We start from the raw sequence: 20,392 nt of genomic DNA, 5'->3' as shown, positions 1-20,392 counted from the left end.
AAATGAGCATGAATTTTGTTTCATTTGCTGCTTTCTTTCGCTTTAGCGATTTTAGCTATTTTTGACAGGGGGGGGCATTTGAACATGGTGCTAAATATATATATATTTTTACAAAATGTTATAGTGATTTATTTTTTTGTTATTTACTATAGTCATTCTAGACCCCATAAAATTACATCTGGCCACAAAAGATCATGGGATCTATTGAATGTCAAGGAGGGAGGTGACAAACGGACATATTGAGCCTATACAACACACAGTATGGCATCCCCCTAGTACCCCCCTTCACATTCAGTAGATTCTGTGATCTTGTGTGGCCAGATGTCATTTCCTGGGGTCTAGTATGACTATAGTAAATAATAATAAAGAAATCCCCCTCCCTGTCAAAAATAGATAAAATGAAATAAATAACACCCATCTTTTACTTGAACCTTGGTTGAAAAAAAACTAAAGTTGTCCTTTAAACCACTAAGGGTTTTGCATGATAGAGGGGCATAGGGAGAGAGAATGATGATTTTGCAAAGTTTTGCACATACAGTATGTAGCCCAGGGCCTGCTCTAATGACTTAGCTAGGGCGCCCGAGCCGGCGACCTCCGGGGTCGGCACAGTGGCCAAATCCATTTGGCCACCATTAACAACCTTTCATGATTCCGAATCCATTCCAAGCATTAGCTTTGCACGAAAAACACTCCGTGGGCTAAAAACCATCAAACCATCCTCAGTCTTTTAATCAGGACGAGTATACCTGTCCTACGTATCAAATGGGTTAACAGGTACCCAACCACCTTAATGTCCCAAATGGAAAAACAGCCCCCCCCCACACACACACACACAGCCGCACCATCCTTTATCTTGTTTCCCATCTCCACAATTAAATTACATGTCATGTTTCATGTTAAGGGTATATATACCAGCATTGTAAATGTCAAAGAATGCTAAACATCTTGGATAAATCACTGGAGCTTTAAAGATAGAATCTGGGACTTATTTTAATGAGTACAATTTTATTTTAACCAATCTGCATAGAGTATATGTGAGAATGACCAAGTTATAGTGGTTGGAATGCAGTACAGAGGCATGGTATACCAGCTGGTATATTTCTTCACCAAAAACAAACAAAGCCAACTTTCAATTCTGTCACCCTCTTTGCAGAGTGGTGTCCAGCTTTCCACCCTTCTTTCTGCATCTGACAAGTTCAACCTGTAGCCTTTTATACCAAGCTGCAGCTAATGAGCCTGGAGCAGTCCATTTATGGAGCATGGTGTATTCAAACTCTAAAACATATACATACATAAACACCCATAAAACTCTATTACAAAACTCTTAAGAATTACAACAATAGTGATTCTGTATCCTTTTTCACATTATAGCCTACTACAATCAATATTATCAACAGCAAAAGCACATCACAACCCCCTCTCTGACATTCTGACTATGATCCAGCCCAATCTACTGAAACACAGCAGATATCACACATATAGTACTACATCTTATTTTCTGGGCCTGGCGTTGTCATGAAAGGGACTGCGATGCTCTATAGACATGCATACATACGGATACAGTATAGCTGATTGGATCATTGTTATTTTAGAGTTGAATGACACAGTCACGTCTAAATGGAACTATAGATTTAGTTTTTTTCCATGAAGACAGTGTGTGGGATTCCTTTTTTTGCTCATCGTTCTCCACAGTGAAAATTCATGTCATGATGTTCCTGTGTGACGATGACCTTTCTGGTCTTTCTCAGGGGCAGAGTCATTCCTGCAGACCTGGAAGCTAAGATTATTGATGCTAAGCAGAAGGTCAGTTTCTCTTTCTTTCTTTCTTTCTTTCTTTCTTTCTTTCTTTCTTTCTTTCTTTCTTTCTATCCATCTCACTCACCTACAGTCTGTGGTGAAGTACTGTACAATTTTGATGTAATTGTACTTTACTTCAGTAATTCCCATTTCCAATATTTTTACTTCTATACTCCACTACATCTCAGAGGCAAATATTGTATTTTTACTCCACTACAATTATTTACATACATTCAGTTACGTTGTAGATTTGGATTATTATTATTATTGACATGATGTTTTGGTCTCTCATCCACTCTGCTGTCTCCACACTGCAGGGTTACGTGCCGCTGTTTGTGAACGCCACTGGCGGTTCAACGGTTTACGGAGCCTTCGACCCAATCCACGAGCTCGCTGACATCTGTGAGAAGTACAACCTGTGGCTTCACGTTGATGTGAGTAATGTGAACGCACTCTCATGTGTGTGTGTGTGTGTGTGTGTGTGTGTGGGTGTGGGCGTGTGCGTGTGTGTGTGTGTGTGTGTGTGTACACCTTTTAAAGTTGCGTGTTCCTTCAACAGGGAGCGTGGGGAGGTGGCCTGCTCATGTCCAGGAAACATCGTCATAAGCTCAACGGGATCGAAAGGTGATTGAATTAAATGTCATTTACAGTTACAATTTAGGTCTTTAGCAGACGCTGTTACCCAGAGCAGTCAAAGTGTGAATATTTTTACAGGATTAAATTGTCTTGGAATTGAGAGTGCTAAGAATAGAACAAGGTTATACTACAAAGTATATCTGGGATAACAAGTAAACAACTGAGTGGTTAGAGAGGCCGCCTGGGAATCGGAAGGTCACCGTTTCGCCTCCCGGTGTCAAAATGTCCCTGAGCAAGACACACAAAGGGACATGAAACCTAAGATTATTTATGGTTCATGTTAAAAACTACAGCAGCTTAAAAACATGGCAGGCTAGTAAGCAACGCAGCTGCTGCCAATCAAATTAATAATGGTTGTGTTAGGTTTAGGTGTACCAATAGAGCCATGCCCATGGGTGTACCAATGTGCAACTTCTTTATGAAACAAGACCACAACCTTGATTGTCATCTTCTCAGGGCCAATTCTGTCACATGGAACCCTCATAAAATGATGGGCGTGCCTCTACAATGTTCTGCTATCCTGGTCAGAGACAAGGTAATCCTATACGCACACAAACACGCACGCACACACGCACGCACACACAAACACGCACGCACGCACGTACGCACGCTCACAGTCACACACACACATGCACGCACGCACGCACGCACGCACGCACGCACGCACGCACGCACGCACGCACGCACGCACGCTCACACACACACACACACGCACACGCACACGCACACACACACCAACAAAGACTGCTAAATGGTGTTACAGTTTGAAAACTCCTTGTCAAATGTGAGGTTGTTTCCAGTAGTGATGCATTAACTGTGTGTGTGTGTGCATCTTCAGGGCATCCTGGCAGGCTGTAACTCCATGTGTGCTGGCTACCTGTTCCAACCAGACAAGCAGTATGATGTCACCTATGACACAGGGGACAAGGCCATCCAGTGTGGCCGACATGTGGACATCTTCAAGTTCTGGCTGATGTGGAAGGCCAAGGTGAAGTACAGTTCATAATTGCACATACCCATACCCGTACACCCACATTCTCAAATATTACCACATACAAATACACACAATCAAAGAGAACATGCAAACTCACAATTTAAGGATGGAGCTCGAAACCCGAGCCCAAATGTATCGAGTACCCGGTATCAGTATAAGCTTTGAGCTTCTCGAGCCTGTTATCAAGCATATTACTGTATTTGAAGGCTCTAGTAAAATGTAGTGCAAGTGATCATTTTTGGTTAAATAGATATGCATTTTCTGTTTATAGAGAGAGCTGAAGAGACATGGAGATTTTATCATAATTATTACAGTATTATTCATAATATAAAGCCATTTAACACTTTTTTTTTTAATGTTTTTTTTTGTGGCTTTTGCCTTTATTTTATATTTTTTATGGAGGGACAGACAGTAGGCTGACAGGAAATGGGGGGAGAGATGGGGGGAAGACATGCAGTAAGGTGCCAGACTGCCAGACTGGATTACCAGCCAAGGTGCCTGGACCACTGAGCCATGGCCCAGGCCCATTTAACACTTATTGAATGGTTGTTTTAATGACAGGCAAAAATATTTTTTTACTTTTGTCATCTTCATTTAACTCACAGTCACTCACAACTGGCCAATAGAAAAAGATTGGTTTAGTGCAGAATTTGTCGCCTCACGTCTTTCCACAAAATATTAGAAAAGGCTCAATAGTGGGCTCGATAAAAGCCCTGATCAACAACTAGAATCGATAAGGTGCTAATTATCAATAAAAATTGCATAGCTCTATCCCTATGATGCACATGCACACATAAACACAGATATGATATAGATAAAGACAGATGCGCAGAATTACATCTACAACTACACAATCACACACAGACAAGAATGTACAGTTTGTACTGATCGTTGGCTAAATTGAATTGTTTTCGCTACAGGGCACCATAGGGTTTGAGCAGCACATTGACAAGTGTTTGGACCTGTCTCAGTACCTCTACAACAAGATCAAGAACAGAGAGGGATACCAGATGGTGTTTGACGGAGTGGTGAGCTACTCTCCTCTCTCTATCACAATGCAACTGTATACCGTTATCTCTGAGTACTGTACACGACAATAATAATCAGTTCATTTAACTTAATTGAAAAATAATTGAAAAAAGAATTGAAAAAGAATGGTAGCCTGTAGGCTACCATTCTTTTTCACGCCCGGCAATTGTAGCCGTGACAAACTCAAGAAAGCTACAATCCAAGTTGAATTGGCTTCAGCTGCAGCTATACATTTCCAATCACCTTCTCTTTTCTGCTTCTAATGGAGGGAAACTAGTCTAATTATTTGTATCAGCCAGTTCTGTGTTATATAATAATATATTTAGATATATTTAGAATATTCAACAACTGCATAAGTGCATAATCATAATTTGGCCAATATGGCCATTCTTTGAGCTTTAAACTTTACTTTGGTTTGTGTTTGGTTGTGATGATAGCCAGTGTTTATTGTCTGTCCACAGCCCCAGCACACAAACGTTTGTTTCTGGTACATTCCACCCAGTATCAGAGGCATGCCGGAGGGCGAGGAGAGAAGAGAGAAGCTCCACAAGGTAAGACACCTGTCAATCAATCAGCCTGGTTCCCATCTTCCTCCATTGCCAAACAGGCATTTAGCAGACACTCTTATACAGTTCCACTTACAGGTGCAAGTAATATAATCAACAATTTAGTGCTTTAATGAAACTAGGACACCAGCTAAACCTCAAACCTAGCATCTGTCAAAACAACAAGCTGGCGATGTCGTCCACCTATTATATATCAGCTTCCTGCTCAGGCAGTACTTTCATAAAACTCATTAAAGGGTGATGAAATCCCCGGTCTCCTTTCCGCCGACTTCACTAGTTTAAACAATGCTATGAAATGGCCACTGAGAGAGCAGGATGGGGGAGGGTGGCCGAGCATTCAGGCTGTTACCACCTACATGACTGTATAGTGGATACTGATGACGTTTCCTCTGACAAAAGTTGGAGGAAACGTTAGTGCAGATGATGCTCACTTGGCTGGAGATTTCTACCACTAGGGGTTTGTTGGAGACTTCCTCATATAGTATTAAAGGGACATTTCACCGCTGGAAGAAACTGCAGTCACTCAATGTTAATAGTATTTGTAGTAGATAACAGTAGCACAATTAGAAATGTGCACCCTATGGCCAGAAACATAATGAAGTCTGTGTGTTTGACTAGTGTTTGACTGAATTGCTGAATTCCCACAATCTCCATAAATAATGCTTTAGTGCACTTCCCCGCCTTGTGGAGGGGGGGGGGGGGGGGGGGGGGGGGGGGGGCTGCATGGAGGTGTGACTTTTAGTCCAGGAAGGAAGTGAGACCACCTTTTCATGACAGGTTTTTGGTCATGAACATGGATGGCGTCATGACTAAAATATATAAATAAAATAAAAACATATTACACACATAAAACCCCCAGGAAAGTGTTTCTTGTGTCCTAAACATCATTAGAATAAGCTCTGGTTGCAAAAGGGGTGAAGTGGCCCTTTAAGGAATGTTGTGTTTCACAACATAGACATAGAAGTGATTTATTTCAATTAACAACTCCTAATAAATGTGTGTATACATGCACACACAGATATACCTATCATAATCTACCCAAGGAATATGAACCTGTTCTGCAGAATATATTCAGCTCAAATTCAATTTTCTCTGCTCCTACAGGTGGCGCCAAAGATCAAGGCCATGATGATGGAGTCAGGGACCTGCATGGTGGGCTACCAGCCTCAGGGTCAGAAGGTCAACTTCTTCCGCATGGTCATCTCCAACCCTGCTGCCACCCAGTCTGACATCGACTTCCTCATAGATGAGATAGAGAGGCTGGGCCATGACCTGTAGGCAGCCCCCCGGGGGCAGGAGGCCAGAACTACACGACATCTTATCTGTGTTCATTCTAGGGCCCGCGTTGATGGAGAGAAAAGCTCACAGTGATGCAGATATAATCATACCTGCAGTGTCCTGAACAGAACCTTTTGCCATGAGAGAGACTTTTAAGTGTGTTAACTTTGTCTGTCCCAGACTCTAGGCAGGATATACAGTATATACACCAGTGTCTGAAGGCCCTGGCTCATACTCTGACTAGTTAATATATTGTATATGTATGTATGTATGTATGTATGTATGTATGTATGTATGTATGTATGTATGTATGTATGTATGTATGTATGTATGTATGTATGTATGTATGTATGTATGTATGTATGTATGTATGTATGAATGAATGAATGTATGTATGTACTACGTACGTATGTGTGTGCTGTAGAGTCCTGTACACGTGTGTATTTAATCTAGTGTGTCCTCCAGTTGGTCAACAGTTTCTCCATCACGTAGGAATTTGTGTATGTGTGTGTGAGTGTGTGTGTGTGTGAGTGTGTGTGTGTGTGTGTGTGTGTGCGTGCGTGCGTGCGTGCGTGCGTGCGTGCGTGCGTGCGTGCGTGCGTGCTCGCACGGGCATAAACGTGTGACGGGTGTGCCTGAATATAAACAAAGTAAGGAAAGCACAGATTCTTCTAATATTACTTATCATTTGCCAATTCTATTATGTATTGAATTATTGGTGCTCACAACTGCACATGAATTTAAATCCTAATGCACCAATCCCCTTGTCCTAACCCTGCACCCAGTGTGTGAGCAGGTGTGAATATTCAGTATGTTGCAGTTGTTTGTATTGTGCGGTGTACTCTGTGCTAGCACTGTGTTTAAAAATATATATAAGCTTAACCTGGGGTTAACACCATATGGTTACAAAGGTTTAATGGTGGTGTCGCGTGCCAAAATAGCAGATCTACAAGCTCACAACAAGGCGTTGCATCTGCGGTGCGCTCTGATCTTGTATGTCAGTTATTTTCAGCATTGTACGACAAAGTTTGAATCCAGCTAAAAAAAGGCGTCGTCTTGTCGTGGGTCTTTGGTCTGAAGAACTACTGTAAGCTTAAGTTTGGTATCTGAAATCGGTGAGTTGATCCTAAATCCATCCCTACTTTTGAATGGGAGATGTAAAACGCTGGCTCGTTGTCTGTTTCCATGCAAGCACATGATACCTGTATGTCTTTTTAACTATGTTAACATATGAATATGAATATTTAGTTATATACAAAATATAGTATTTCTTTATTGCATTACCACTGGTTGCAGAGTCAGGTATTTTATTGTAACTGTATCTTTATGTATATTACATGGTAATACATTTGTAAAAGTCAATCAATCAGAACTTTAGTAGTTTATCTGTAGTGACTTAGTCAGCCAAAGAATGAGAAAATCGGGAACACAGCAATCTATCCGCCTCCCTTTGTGTATAGGTACAAATTACAAAACCCCTCATAAGTTGTCAGTGTTGCTAAGATGTTGCCTCATGTTGACTCCTGCCTAATATTGACGCAATTTGTAGGATCACATCTCCTTATGTGTTTTCGCATCTCTTTGACTGAATGTTTCTTCGGGGTGAATGCCTTCCAATGAGATTATGATGAACTGAGGGTGTACAGTATACTGTAATAGGTGTATAATGAGGCTGAGGGTGATTATCATCATCTGGCAGTCCTGTATGTCAGCACTTATAGCAGTGGTTCTCAAACATCTTCAGACCAAGGACCCTCAAAAGTGATATATAATATGACATATTATCCACTGTGGAAACCCATTTGAAAAGATTTAATGCCATAGTAAGAGAATATCTCATTCTAGGTGGTGAAATAATAGTGAAATTAGACTATTCCTCATCCTCAAGCAACCCTGTTTCATACTCAAGTGTTTCAGGGACTTCTGCGTAAATTGTGCGAAAGAGTTTCTGGTAGGATATGCACTTTGAGAACCACTGCTTTATAGTTTTAGGCAGAAGCGCAAAGATGTCAATGGTGTCTGACAGAATAGTGCGCTCTCTTAAGAGTCTTGTAAGAGAGGATTGCTTTCCCCCTTGTCTCAATCCTCATAGATTCACTGTAATATAGTATATAATTCCTTGTAATACACGTATGCTCAAGTGTTTCAGGGACTTCTGCGTAAATTGTACGAAAGAGTTTCTGGTAGATGTATTTGCACAATGTCCACCTTTATTTCTTCCATTGTAAATGGATGTGTACTATAGCAGTAATATTATGAGAGTTTACGTTCATAAGTATTAATGGTATCTAGGGACCACATATGTGTACTGCACAACGGCATAAAATCATATGATATGTGTACTATGTGACCAATGAATCCTATATTATGTGAGCTGTCTTCATGACGAGACCAGTTTTGATGGAGGGGAGACATCTCCTTGGATGTTTCATTGCAGTATAGGCACTTTAACAGAACATACATAATAAAGTCTATAATAAAGTCTATTGAAGTCAACAACATGTGAGTCTGTCTTTAATTGAAGCATACAGACACAACTTAAAGCTGTTGTCTCTGTCTCACAATGACATATGCAAGGAATGCTGCAGCATGCTTGGTCTTCAACCAGCCAAAATTGTCATGACCCCCCTTCTCCGCTCCCTCCATTGGCTCGTGGTTACTGCCCGCACAGAGTACAAAACACTTATGTTGGTCTACAAAGCAATATCTTCAAAGTCTGATCCAACCATGACAACTCATGCCTTCAGACTCCACCTTATCCCGCAGCACTTGCCCTAGCCTCGACAAACTAGCATTTGCAAAGGCTATATTACGTAATTTATATAGCATATTATGGAGACATAGCATCCTATAGTGTATACTTAGTTTCATTGTACATATATTCTACTGTTAGACAGATGTTAGGTTCTAACCTTGACTATTTCTATGTATTTGATGTATTACCATGTGTTGTTCTTGTTTAATGTAAGTCGCTCTGGAGTGTCTGCTAAATGCCTAAATTGTAAAATTGTATACATAGAGACAAGCCAATTGTATTACACTGACATTTACCTGATAGAGTCGAGACAAGCTGAGTGATGACTTGAACTTCATTATACACCGTTTAGCTTACACAGAGACAAGATTGTGTATCTATCTTATATTGAAGCTGCAGCATACATAAAGATACAAGCATACAGAAGAAAACTGATGTTCTCTGGTTCTACAAATTACCTTCCGCAGGGTGTTCCCTCAGCCTCCCTTATAAACATTCTGTCATTAGCCTAGCTACACACACACACACGCGCGCACGCACGCACACACACACTATTGCCTCTGCCTAATCATCCGAAAGGAGGCTTTGTTTGCCCCCCAGCTGTGTGTGTCTTCCTGTCCAATTGGCTGTGTTACTATGCTCTCTTCTTCTCTTGTCGCCTCTTGCTCCATCTTCTCATCTCAACATATTTCCTCTCCTGTCCTCCTTTCCTCTACCTTTCCTCTCCTCTCATTCTATATGTGAAATGTAGATCATTTGCCTGCATGCTGCAGTGCTGCTACAATGTGTGATACAGCTTCCAATGCCAATTTTGTTGAAAGAGAGTTACCTCTGGAGGTTTTAAACAATGCCATTTCATACGATTTACATGGAAAGCATATAATCAAATTGGAGATTTTGACAGTGGACCTTGCTTGGCTGCTTCAGTGCTTCTCAGCACTATAGGCCTAGTCTCTTGAGACAGACTGTTGAAATTCAAAGGAAAAGAGGGCTCTGTTTTTCCTTTTTTTTTTGCCAATGGGTACCCAGATTGCTCAGCACAGAGAGAGTGAAGTGCAATGCTACTGTCTGTCACTGCCCTCTGTTGTTCGCTGTCTGTCTTGACAATCTCAGGAAGTGATGATGAGTTGTGCTGTTTGAAATTAGTGTAGTGGGCTAAACAGTAAACACATTTTAAAATATATATTTATAATATATTATTGGCCCAAATTTATACTTCAGATTTTTTATCAAAAGTAAACTACATTTCTGTATCAAAGTGGCCTAATACTAGTTTGAATTCTTAGGTTGTGAAACTTTATTTTTGGCCCAAATTTATACTTCAGATTTTTTATCAAAAGTAAACTAAATTTCTTTATCAAAGTGGCCTAATACTAGTTTGAATTCTTATGTTGTGAAACTTTATTTTTTATGTAACCTTTATTTAACCAGTAAAAAACACATTGAGACGGATAGGAGTCTCTTTTACAAGGAAGAGGCAGAAACAAAATTACACTTCAATGCTACATAGTAGGCTACATGTCAAATTTCACAACAGCCAAATAATACATCCATGACATAACTCAAGAAACCTATACAAAGTATACAACAAATCTCCAACAATGGTACACTAACAATGACCAGAGGGATTCTCTGTTTATGGTGTTTTTGCATTTTTTTTCTTTTTATGACGTTGACAACTGAGGGGCAGATGAAAAGTAGCAATAAGAGAAAAACAAATACAGATATCCCCTAAGAAAACCAAAGACTAAAACTAAAATTACAAGAAAAAACTAGAAAAAGTGCCCTTCTGGGCACAGGTCTCCACCAGGAGGATAGGACTGTGTGAGATGTTTGGCAAAATGTTTAGGATTAATATAAACATGTTTTTGAAGCATTTTGTTCCAAAAATGTGTTTTGCAAAAATCAACCTGTTGGTGGCGCTATAACAGGCCAATGTGAAAAGGGTGGGATATATTCCTCAGCCTAGTAAGAAAATGTGTGAAAGATTTCACGTAAATTGCATGCTGCGTTCATGATTTGAGGCTTTTGTTCAAAACGGGGCAATCTTGCAAACTGTGAAAGCCAATTATAGCCAATTAGGATGGAATATGAAATATCGGACAGATCCGACTTGAGCACATGACCATAGAGATACTGTGTAACGATTTGTGAGATTTTTGGACAGAATCTGGAGGAGTAATATCAAAAAATGTGTTTTACAAAAGTCGGCCTCCTGGTGGCGCTATAAAAGGCAGATGCGGAAAATGCAGGTCAAAGGTTTGTACTTGGCCTCTAGGGAGTGTGCATGCAACGTATCACGCAGATCGGTGCAGTTTTAGATAAACAATGTGAAAAGCTGCCTCATGGTGGCGCTATAACAGGCCGTTCTGGAAAATGTGGGACAGAGGTTAATCGTTGGCATCCAGGGAGTGTGTGTGCAAAGTTTGGCATTGATCGGGCCAACGGTGCCGGAGATTAGCTGATAACGGACGGACAGAAGGACGGACGGACGGACGGAAGGAAGGACACACACACACACACGGACGGAGTGCAAAACATACTCTCTCCCCATGCCTTCGGCCTGGTGGAGACAACAAACATTATGGTTTGCATTGCCAAAATGAAACCTCACTCACAACTGGTTCCAACTGTATGGCCCCTCCGCCTACGCAGAAGGGCCCCAGAGCCCTCTGCCACGTTAAGCCTACAAACACTAACCATCAAAAACTACACATACACGCTTCCCTTGTGGGGTTGTTTTGCTTCCTGCCACGTAACAGCGCATGCGCAGACCTCTCAGCTCTTTTAGTCGGCGACGTGTACCGGGGTAGAACGGCAGATTCCAAAGCCTGTGTGTGATCTGATCTGAGCATTTTAACAGAAACAACAACACAGTTCCAGCAAACAGCAGAGCCATGGGAGGATCTCAGAGCGTGGAGATACCTGGAGGTGGTTCTGAAGGCTACCATGTTCTCCGGGTCAGTGCTGGACATTCACACAGCCCGCATTCAGCAGGCAGCTATAGCTAGCTTTAGCTCAGTCTGTTGACTACAGGCCTGGGGTGATAATTGACTGCAGCCTATGTATTGTATAGTATGTGTACTGTCTATGTGTTGTGATCAGGTTCACCTTTAATTTGATTCGTGTTACTGCGCTCATTTGGTTTTCCCACATACAGACAGAGACAGAGCGTATTGTGTTTATGTGTTCTCATTCTGCTTGGAGATATAAGCATCACGGCTGCTACTAATAGCCACCAGGCAGCTATGATATTACAGCTGAAAGCTGCCAAGCCAGCGCGCTTACTTGTCATCGAGGGGAGAAAAAGGACAGATTAGATTATACTACCCCCTCTACTACAAGTGACTAGTTTGATTCTACCAGCTCGTTTCTAAGGACGCTGACCGCTATAGTCCTCGTCCCCTTATTGTCTGCAGTGTTTTTCAGCCCAGGTCACTTTATTCCCAAAAGGTTTAGACGCGTGCATTGCAAGAGTTGCAAAGCACACACACACAGCCATGCAACCGACCATTTGCAGCAGCAACCATGAACTATGCATAAAATACTGTAGCTCAAGTTTATTGTGTGTGCAGGTCCAGGAGAACTCACCGGGCCACCGGGCAGGTCTGGAACCTTTCTTTGACTTCATCGTCTCCATAAATGACACTAGACTGGTAAGTGCTCTGGCATTCTAGAAAAATGCTGTGTGACTTGTAGTATACATTCAAAGTAGAGGTACGTCTGATGAAAACAGAGCTCCAGCACTGCATTGTATTAAATGCTTCTTTTTCCAATACCCAATGGCTGTCCTCCAGGACAAGGACAATGACACCCTGAAGGACCTGCTGAAGGCCAGCGTGGAGAAGCCTGTGAAGATGTTGGTTTACTCATCCAAGACACTGGAGCTCAGAGAGTCCACCGTCACACCCAGCACCATGTGGGGAGGACAGGGCCTGCTCGGGGTCTCCATTCGCTTCTGCAGTTTTGAGGGAGCAAACGAGAATGTTTGGCACGTGCTGGTCAGTAGCCAATATGTTTGTTTTTTTGGTACAGTATATAGGATACATGGAGAGACAAGAAAAAGGGGAGATAGTGTTAGTTTTTGCTGACGACACACTACCTGGTGTGTCCCAGTAGCCAAAAAGAGTGTGTGTTTTGGGGTGTCTAGGTGGAACACGGGTAAAGGTCCCACCCATCACCCTTGAAACCGGGGTTCGATTCCTCCAGTGTGGCCGGGTGCTTCAACAAACACAATTGGCTGTGTTTGCAATTGGGAAGCCGGCAGGCAAGGGTATTCTGTTGCTCCTCTCAAATTAGGAGGGTTAGCATGTTCCGCCGCACGTGTTAACTCCCGCCTGGTGAAACTCCTCACTGTCGGGTGAAATAAGTACCTGGTGACTCCATAGGTGTGATTAATTGTCAACAGACACCCTCCCCAAGACCAAGAGTAAGGGTCGGCAGTAACGGGAACAATAAACATGGGGGAAATTGGCCAGGACTAAATTGGGGAGAAAAAGAGCAAAAGAAAAAAAAGGTGATCATTCTTGCCCTGATGAAGACCAGTTAATGGTCGAATCATGTTGGCAGTCTCCTGTTTCCTTTACATCAGGCAGCAGCATAACGTATGAGCATACTGGGCATGACACTATGGGCTCCCCTTACCCCTTATCTCTAAACTTATTTGCCATTTACTATTTTAAAACATTTAAAAATAGTTCAACTAGCCAATCTACATCGACACGTTGTTAGCTTGCAGATCGACTATTTGTACCATTTTTAAATGTTTTTAAATTGTAAAAAATGGCAAATAAGTTTAGGGATAAGGGATAGTGCAAGATATAGGGCCTCGTATGTATGTTGCCTGGACTTCCCCCCCCCCCCCAATCCAACCCTTCATGCTTAGTGCCAAGTTGGGAGACATTGGGTACCATTATTCTTTTTAACATAATGAGTCGGCTGGGGATTGAACTCCGACCTACTAGTCTCAGGGCGGACACTCTAACCACAAGGCCAGGCCACTCTAACCACAAGGCCAGGACACTGAAATGCTTTGGTCTGTTATTTTTGCTGCTTCTTTCCTCATCATTCTTCTCGGCATCTCACAGGAAGTGGAGCCAAATTCTCCAGCAGCCCTGGCTGGTTTGCGACCACACACTGACTACATCATAGGAGCTGACACGGTAATGAATGAGGTATGTTGGATAGGATAGTGTTATGAATGAGGCATGTTGGATAGTGTTATGATTATGAATGAGGTATGTTGGACAGTGTAATAATCAAAGTAGAACATGGTGCACTCACTGCCCACTGTGATGACCTCTAATGCAGTTGGTGCCTTAAACCTGTTACAGTGAGGAGATAATTTGCTTTGATTGTTGAAGTTGTATTATGATGTTCTTTTAACATCCTGTTCCACTCTGTCTTCATCTGTCTCTGTAGTCAGAAGACCTGTTCTCTCTGATAGAGACCCATGAAGGGAAGGGCTTGAAACTGTATGTGTACAACACTGACACAGACAACTGTAGAGAGGTGGTCATCACACCAAACAGTGCCTGGGGAGGAGAGGGCAGGTAATATGCACGCAAGCACACATGCATGCAACACACGGTACCCGTTTGTCATCGGCCTCATGATCTGGCAGTAGAGCTTAACCTGCAGAGCCTTGTTCTGCATAGACCTTGTCCTGGCAAATGTAACGCACTCTTAAATGGATATACACACACACAAACACAAATGTGCATGCTGTGTACACTACACACTATAACCACATGCATGCATCATTACATTCTGATGTAATTAGCTACACACACACATGCATGCTTGCGGTTGTCCATCGTGTCCGTTGATGACCAGGCATCGTCTTACTATTTGTGGGTCTTCTGGTGGCTGTGTAGTCTAGAATGACATGCCCCAGCCACCTGAGTTGATGTTGCAGCTGCCATACAGTAGGGTGGAGATGCATACTGCTTTGTACACAAGCACTTTGGTGTAGAGATTGATTGTTGCTGTTCAGAAACACCCTTTTCCGTAGACCAAAAGATGTTGAGGCTTGTTTAAGGTGGTTTTGGATCTCGTCCTCCATCGTGCAGGTGTCAGATATTATGCTTCCCAGGTACTTAAAAGTGGGAACTGTAAGCAGCTGTTGCCCTCCTGCTGTGAACGTTGTTGGGTGGCATGGGACGCCAGCACTCAACTGACAGATGATCTCTGTTTTCTTTTGTTGATCGTCAGACAGTCAACTGTTTTCTTTCTTTCCCGTGTTGCAGCCTGGGTTGTGGAATCGGGTACGGGTACCTCCACAGGATCCCCACGCGGCCGTTTGAAGAGGGCAAGAAAATCAGTTTCCCAGCAAACGTTCCCAGCGAGCCCGGGAGTCCCCTGAAAGATGGCTTCACTGAGGTCAGTCTGCATCTACATGATTTACATTACAATACTCCAGCAGGATGTATGGTTGTACTGTTATCTAAATGTCAAGCATATTTTGTTATATTATATGTACTAAAACATGTGTCTTGGCCTGGGCACATCTCCATCAGTTTGACGTATTATGTATCTAGGACTCCAAATTTGGGTAAGGTTTCAGTGTGCGAGGTATAAAAGATGAAAAAAATATACTTCAGATAGACGGATACTTCTGTAGGCTACTGGCAGCATGCATACAAAGTTTGGCGCTGACCGTATCCAGCAGTTTGTGAGATTAGCTCCGGTCACACAGACAGACACGGTCACGCAGACCCTCTCATATCCGTGTTGATAATGGCATGCTGTAAAACCTTTCGATGGAGACATGGCTAGAGTATCAACTTGATTTAATTGATCCGAGATGCATTCCTGTAACGTAGCAGGGAATGTTTTCATCCATCATCCACGGCAGTTTATTAATTCCAACATTCACCCGTCACTTGGTATTTGACCAGCCGAATGTACATGATTAATTGAGGTTTATCTGGCGGAGTGGCACAAACCAAACCAACCAGTCTGTGTAAATTTGCATGGGCAATTGGACTCTGGCCAACGTGTCCCACCCTAATGTCCAATAGTATTCAATACAATATTCTGTATCCTCATGGCAAGATTTGGACTTTCATTGTTAGGTTTCCTGTTAAAACACTTGGGGAAAATGGTATGGGTGAGGCAGAGAAGAATGTTATTTAATAACATGTTTGAATGAACGTCACCATACCTGTTTTTTTCCCCCCTATACGGTCTCTCGTCCTACTCCTCTCTTCATCTCCACTCCGTCCCCCAGGTGCAGCTCTCAGCCGTGACTCCCTCCCCCATCTTAGCATCTGTCCCCACTGGGCTAGAGGAGTCCCTCTCTGCCCTGTCAGTCAGCACCACAGCCCCGCCCACCATGCCCAGTGAGCTTCACACAGGTGCATCCTTAGTTTCTTTTCTTCTTTCTGTTCCTAAAATGATTCTTTACATTTATTTATAATTTGGTTCACTCTAATTGGTGTTTGGAAAGCAGTGTTGTTGTGGTCAGTGGGTCTGAGATCAGACGGTTTATTAAGTGCCATTTATATGTTCAGAACGGATGCATTATGTGCACATATGTTACTCTGCTCCAATTGTGTTATTATTGTGCCTATTATGTCCTCAAACCTAACATGCAAAAACTGTCTCTCTAGCCCAGAGCCATTGAGAGACCATGATTTCCCAAAGCTCAATAAATAAATAAAAAACAAAACATGCACAGATTAAAAGTATGAGTGGAATTATGGACTGAGAGGCACTGTCCTGGCATGTCCATAAAGTATAAATGGGCCTTTACGTCTCAGCACCAACTGACATAAGGTCATAGGTTACTCACTCTGTCTGGCTACATCTCTTGCACTTTTCTACTCTTATTACTCATACTTCTCTTGCGCACGCACACACATTCTCTCTGGATGAAATCACACAATTATAATATGAATGTAATCCGAATCTGTTTGTTGTTGTAACCCAATAACTACAGCTCATTAAGCACAAATATTTAGCAATTTTCCAATTCTCATGGTCTCATTAATCGCACAGTTGCTTTGTAGATTCAATGATTTCTCTCTCTCTCTCAGGTCTACCCACAGTTCCGTTGTTACCCAACCCCCTTGCTCCGCTCAACCCTGCTGCCATCAACTTCACTCCTTCCACAACGCTACCAGGTTGTTACATCAACACGTCCATCAGTGTTTATGGCCCAAACATTGACATGCAGTTCCTACAACAGTTAGTTCCGTCCTCTCCGCCAGTGCTTCCTAGACATGACGTTGGGTTCTTCTTGTGCTCGTAGGTCTGATGCCGCTCCCGGCCGGCCTGCCCCTTCTCCCCAATCTCAACCTGTCAGCGCTACCGGATCTCAGCGGCGTGTCGCTACCGGGCCTCAGCGGCCTGCCGCTACCGGCAGGAATCACAGGTAGATCCGTCTGCGTGGGTTAAAGCTGTCAGCCGCCATGACTGATTTCAGTCATGCTGTCTTCTATTCCTTAGAAGCCAGCATGTCTTCTATGCAAGCATGTTTCACAGTGAAAATGGTCTACAGTTTCTGCAAGAAAGAATTTCCGGTTATTATTTTAAGATTTTAGCATTTGTAGTGGTAAAACTAGCAATATGTTCAGAAGATCTTCCATTGAAGCAAAGGTTAAAGCCTCAATCTGTGATATCCTCACCTGGTTGGCAGTATGTAGAACAGCAGGAACAATATGATTAAAATATCATTAATTTGACAGTTTATCGTTTAGGAAACCGTTTCACAAATCACACTTGGCCATACATAGATTTTATTTCTGTCCTCACACTATTTGTCGTTCACTTGTGGTTCTCTCTGTGCAGCGTTCCCTCCTCTGGCTGCTCTCCCACCCCTCAACTTACCGGGTCTGGGCCCCCTGCCCCCTCTGCTGCCCAGCACCCTGTCCTCCCTGCCTCCTCTCCTGCCCCAGGGAGTGGTGCCACTGTTTCCCCCCTCGGCAGTCACCCTGCCTGGGGCCGCCACCGCCCCAGAGGTCCCTCTTACAGCCGTTACAGCGCCTTCTGCTGCCGAGGAGCCTGCGCCCGTCGCCACGGAAGCGCAGCCACCCACAGACACGCCGTTGACCACGACAGAATCTTCGTAACGCAGGAATGGAGCGGCGTGCTTATCGTTCGACCAAAACACACACTCACACAAACGGAGTGGTTACACTCTCTTTCCCCGTCAGTCACTTTGTTTTTTGTGTTGTTTCTCTATTTATTTCACCAAGGGGGTGGACAGCATGTTTGCAGATGTTCAGAACATGTCAGCTTGTCCAAGTAGCTGTTTGTTTGGGAGGATTTGCGTGGGGCTATGAAGGAAGCATGGATGGTTATAGCATATCTACAAGCTCGCAATGCAGTACATGGGCTATTTTCCTATAATGTACTTTTCCCTTCCTCAAATTGTAGTGGAGTCAAAAGTACAACATTCGTCTTTGAATTGTCATAAGCATAAAAATACAAGTAAAGTTCCGATACTCAAAATGTACTTAAGTACAGTACTCAAGTAAATGTACTGTCCACCACTAGTTAAAAAGGAGGAAAAATGGAAATGAGCCCGTAAGATGTTTCTGCGTCATCCAGTGTGAATCTAAAGCAGACAGTGTTGGGCTCAGTGTCTACTTACCACCTGCAGATACTGTTAGGATTTCTTTTTGGTTTATGTGTTTCTTTTGTCCATCGTTTTTTTATATACTATATATAAAGGTTATAATTATATAATATCCCTATTAGATTCTATTTTTTATTCCATCATGATTCTTTTTTCCGTTTGATTTGATTTTCCTGAATGAATCAGCATTATTTTGCACCGCATCATGTTTAGAAATGATTAGGCACATTTATCCCCTTTTGTACAGTGTGCACAACTAATATACCGTCTGTAACCAATCCCCTCTTTAGACGGTGACTGCCACGCGGTCACGCTGGTAGAATGGACGGGAGGTTACGGTTGGGTGAACTACTGAATGGATTATGGTCGGTGTTGGGTGTGTGTGTGGTGGGGGTTAGGTATGGCTTCATATGGGTGTGTGTGGAGTTGCTAAGAAGTACTTGGTCCCTCCTTGCATGGCCCTGAGTGACAAGTGGAAAGCAGAGTTGCAGTGATGCCGCTTATCCACCAGGTGTCACCGTAAGACGATTTTGTGAAAACATGTTAATGTACAGTGCGAGCAATAAAGCCAATGGAATTTTACATGATGCATCATGTTTGTGTCAGTTACTACTTTCAGATATTAAAATATTTATAATACATAGCCTTGCTTAGAAGCAGGAGGCAAGCTTTTGAATGAAACCATTGCAGAAGTAATGAAGACGTTGCATGCTCCTAGTTCTGTCAAATGACACTGACAAATGGGGTTGGCAAGATGACTACATCGACATTTTTAAAACGTTATTAAAATAATTAGATAGTCATGTTGGTTTCATGCCCTTTAAAAAGACATTTGAACAATTTTTGCAATGAACATGTTAAATGATATCCACTCAAAGTGAATGAAAGTGTTCAAATTAAAACATTGCAAATGAGTATTTTGTTATACACTTTTCATAATTCCACAGTTTGTCAGTTTAGGTTTATAACAAGAACATTTTGTTTAGATTGAACAGAGTAGCACTGCCATCTAGTGTCCATGAAGGTGTGGAAGCTTTAGCCAAATTCCTTTAGCCTGGTAACCAGACTATACACTAGATAGTTTCCAGGCTACAACTACCACACTCACGTAACAAGTATTTTAACATTGTGGTATTGATACTTTTAACAGGGTTCCTACACATTTTTACCAATGAACTTAAATTACACTTGTGTAATTTTTTGTTTTTTTTGTAAAAAAAAAAGCAATAGCCAAAAACAATGCATAGCCAACTATAGTCTTCCAGGACCCTTGAAACATTCCAAACCTTTTCCAGGACTGGAAAAAGTTTTTTCTAATTTCAAAATAATTCCAGGAATGTCATGACCGTGGGAACCCTGTTTTATGTAAAATATGTGAGTACTTTTTCCATCACACAGGTGAAGCCATATTATTGGTTGAAATGTGTTAATATAGGACTACCTTCAAGTCCCACTGGGAGGAGACTCCTGGGAAGATCAAGGACCAGATGAGAGTATTACATCTCAATCTCCGGAACGCCAGGAAAGTCTGGGGCTCTCTGCTGGAACTGTTGCCCCCACAACCCGACTTCAGATAAGTGGCTGAAGATTGATGGATGGATGGTCTACCTGCTGATGATAGGAAGCAAGCAATTAAGATTAGGGACCTAACCTTTGATACAAAAATGATACACAAGGACAAATCTTTTTCTTTTTACATTTATTGATAATTATATGTCTCCATTATCACCACGGATATGCTCTAAAAACCTGGA

The 20,392-nt window shown here is 42.3% G+C and overlaps 2 protein-coding genes across 3 annotated transcripts in view; both read left to right on the top strand.

Annotated features, from left to right (window-relative positions):
* Nucleotides 1-6,497, top strand: part of LOC306943288 (glutamate decarboxylase 1-like) — a gene marked incomplete at its 5' end in the record, with an annotated part of 19,953 nt that extends 13,456 nt beyond the window's left edge. The window contains 8 exons of the mRNA XM_079529520.1: nucleotides 1,749-1,803; nucleotides 2,115-2,231; nucleotides 2,357-2,421; nucleotides 2,890-2,968; nucleotides 3,272-3,421; nucleotides 4,348-4,455; nucleotides 4,918-5,007; nucleotides 6,127-6,497. Coding sequence (XP_079385646.1) covers nucleotides 1,749-1,803; nucleotides 2,115-2,231; nucleotides 2,357-2,421; nucleotides 2,890-2,968; nucleotides 3,272-3,421; nucleotides 4,348-4,455; nucleotides 4,918-5,007; nucleotides 6,127-6,300 — 838 coding nt within the window. The 3' untranslated portion in view covers nucleotides 6,301-6,497. The remainder of the gene's footprint in view (nucleotides 1-1,748; nucleotides 1,804-2,114; nucleotides 2,232-2,356; nucleotides 2,422-2,889; nucleotides 2,969-3,271; nucleotides 3,422-4,347; nucleotides 4,456-4,917; nucleotides 5,008-6,126) is intronic.
* A 5,298-nt stretch (nucleotides 6,498-11,795) lies between these two features.
* gorasp2 (golgi reassembly stacking protein 2) lies at nucleotides 11,796-19,225 on the top strand. Of its 2 annotated transcripts, none has more exons than XM_079530227.1 (10): nucleotides 11,796-12,015; nucleotides 12,631-12,711; nucleotides 12,853-13,056; nucleotides 14,143-14,229; nucleotides 14,477-14,607; nucleotides 15,304-15,436; nucleotides 16,287-16,398; nucleotides 17,095-17,181; nucleotides 17,310-17,432; nucleotides 17,849-19,225. In XM_079530227.1, the coding sequence occupies exons 1-10, from the start codon at nucleotides 11,953-11,955 to the stop codon at nucleotides 18,127-18,129; spliced, it is 1,302 nt and encodes a 433-aa protein (XP_079386353.1). In that variant the 5' UTR covers nucleotides 11,796-11,952; the 3' UTR covers nucleotides 18,130-19,225. The 2 variants fall into 2 exon arrangements, with proteins under 2 accessions (XP_079386353.1, XP_079386352.1); XM_079530226.1 differs by having other exon boundaries at nucleotides 16,287-16,413.
* The last annotated feature ends 1,167 nt before the right edge of the window (nucleotides 19,226-20,392 follow it).

The sequence above is a fragment of the Electrona antarctica genome (genome assembly GCF_951216825.1).
Source record: "Electrona antarctica genome assembly, chromosome: 19".
Classification (NCBI taxonomy): Eukaryota; Metazoa; Chordata; class Actinopteri; order Myctophiformes; family Myctophidae; genus Electrona; species Electrona antarctica.
The sequence above is the reverse complement of the archived record's forward strand: the minus strand, read 5'-3'. Positions and strand labels throughout refer to the sequence as shown.